Here is a 2500-nt window from a genome sequence, read left to right as displayed (position 1 = left end):
CACTCAATATATACAAATACCTCTTCACCCGTGCACAAACTCAGCTTTGGCAATGTCAACAAACACGTAAAATAAATACAGAGAGATAAACAGATGGATTTGATGAAACTGAGAATTTTGAAGCGGTCTTGAATTTGTTTCCAGAGCTGTATATACACAACTTGAGATAAATGTGATGGGGGGGCTGAAATAACTCTTACTTGACAATGCTCCAGTTGGGCTCGATGGTGGCGATGGTGGGATCCTCCGAGTACGTGTAGCGGACGTCGGGGTTGGTGACCTCCGCCTTGTCGATGAAGAGCTTGAGGGACGCGTGGCCTGTGGTGGGGCTGGCCGACGGCGGGGTGATGCACACAATCTCGTGCATGGTGCGCCTGTCAACACGAACACAACACGACGGCATCCAGTAAATTGCCATTACAGTGCAGGAAGTGAAAAGCCAATAGATCACATTTATGCCGTCACCTAGACGACCAGTAGCACAACAACAGAAAACAATCTCTGGAGGGGGTCTGCCGGGTGAGTGGGTGGATGGGTTGGGGAAATAGATGCTCAGCTCATCTGGGCATGCATTGTTTTCTTATCACCCACGCAATTTTGCGCTTCTTCTTCTCCATGTCGATGTTTTATTCTCCCCCCTCCCCCCCAAGTCAATAAACCTTCTTCCTGTCCGCGTCCGCACTTCACTCCCATGGCCCGCTATACGCTACACATGCACCGTGCTGATGTATGCCACTACACATGTCAGGAACATGGTGATTTTATGGCCCAGCGTGTTGAAGTGCCACATAAAGGTAATTTATGTCTGTGTTGTTCTGGGCACATATTGTTATCAAGTCACACAATAGCACCACGACAAGGCAAACAAATTCCGATCCCACCGTCTCAGCCACTGTTGTGGATGGATGGACAGATGGATAGACGGACGGACGGAGGGGAAGGAAGGACAGACAGGCAGGCAGGCAGGTGTACTCTATATCAAAGATGAGGGTGGGGATCAGAGCTCATCGTCCGGAAAATAAAAGCAGTCAAAATCATCATCCCCTCATCACACAGCTGCTCTCTCGCTGTGTACACACCATGCCATCCACAAAAAAATGTCAATAAATGATGAATAAATTCGCCCTGATTTGTTTCTGCAGCTCGACGGCACAATTCATTTGTCACGGTAACACTTTGGCTAAATGCGACATCCACAGAGCCTAGTACACTTAACACTTTACAACCAGTCTCGGTCAATGTCATGAATGAGCGCATGGGGCGTTGGTATCTCAGGTGGGAGAGGAGCTGTAGAGCAGCCTGTTTGGCAAGCGGAAGGTTGCAGGTTCGAGCTCTACTCTGTCTGACCTGATCGCATGTGATGTGTTCCTTGACTAAGACTCTTAACCCCATATAGCCTCTGGTGGCAGGGTGGTGCTTTGCGTGGCAGCCACTGCCACCAGTGTGTGAATATGAATGTCAGTGTGAATGGGCTAATGTGAGGCGTACATTGTAAAGTGCTTTGAGTGCTTGAAGGAGTGGAGCATGCATTCCATTTGTAATAAAAGCAGTCCATTTAACATGGATGGATGGACAGGCGGACAGGTACTCACCTGACGAATCGGCACTCCTCATTGGCTAGCGTGACCGTGACAGCGCTGCCGGCGTCCAGGTGCTTGCCGTAGATGGAGAGGCGCGTGCCCCCGGAGATGGGGCCCTTCTCTGGACGCACACGCGCGAAGGTGGGGGTCTGCAGATGACAAGGAATGAGAAATTCTTTTAATTACTCCTTCTCCTCTTTTGCTTAGCTGCTCCTTACACACACACTTGCAGACACACAAATGCACACACACACAAATGCACACACACACAAATGCACACACACACACACACACACACACACACACACACACACACACACACACACACACACACACACACACACACACACACACACACACACACACACACACACACACACACACACCAAGCATTCAATAGCACCCTGATGAGGCTATCTCCTGGGCGTCTGGATAGACCAAACAGCTCTTTTTATTAGTCACTTCTGACGCACGCACGCACACCAAGCACTAAGTCACACTCCAATGAAGCTGGGGTATGGAGATCAAGACCAAGCAACTCTTTATTAGTCATTCTTGAAACACACACACACACTTACAGACACACACACACACACACAGGTAAACATCAAGTGCTCGGCCAACACTGCTGCACATTGACAGAGCCAATTAAGTGTTTTACATGAACCCCAGCACCACCACCCAACCCCCAACCACTCTCCAGCCTCACCCACGTTACCTTGTCCAAACACACACACACACACACACAGACACACAGACACACAGACACACACAGACACAAACACACACAGACACACACAGACACACACACACAGACACACACACACACACACACACACACACACACACACACACACACACACACACACACACACACACACACACACACACACACACACACACACACACACACACACACA

The 2500-nt window shown here is 49.4% G+C and overlaps 1 protein-coding gene across 1 annotated transcript in view; it reads right to left on the bottom strand.

Moving 5' to 3' along the window:
• Positions 1-2500, bottom strand: part of plxna3 (plexin A3) — a 234280-nt gene that overhangs the window by 54052 nt on the left and 177728 nt on the right. The window contains exons 15-16 of the mRNA XM_063208712.1: positions 1593-1729; positions 201-374 (exon numbers count right to left, since the gene is read on the bottom strand). Of these exons, the coding sequence (XP_063064782.1) occupies positions 201-374; positions 1593-1729 (311 nt within the window). The remainder of the gene's footprint in view (positions 1-200; positions 375-1592; positions 1730-2500) is intronic.

The sequence above is a fragment of the Engraulis encrasicolus genome, chromosome 10, assembly GCF_034702125.1.
Source record: "Engraulis encrasicolus isolate BLACKSEA-1 chromosome 10, IST_EnEncr_1.0, whole genome shotgun sequence".
In the NCBI taxonomy this organism is placed as follows: Eukaryota; Metazoa; Chordata; class Actinopteri; order Clupeiformes; family Engraulidae; genus Engraulis; species Engraulis encrasicolus.
The sequence above is the reverse complement of the archived record's forward strand: the minus strand, read 5'-3'. Positions and strand labels throughout refer to the sequence as shown.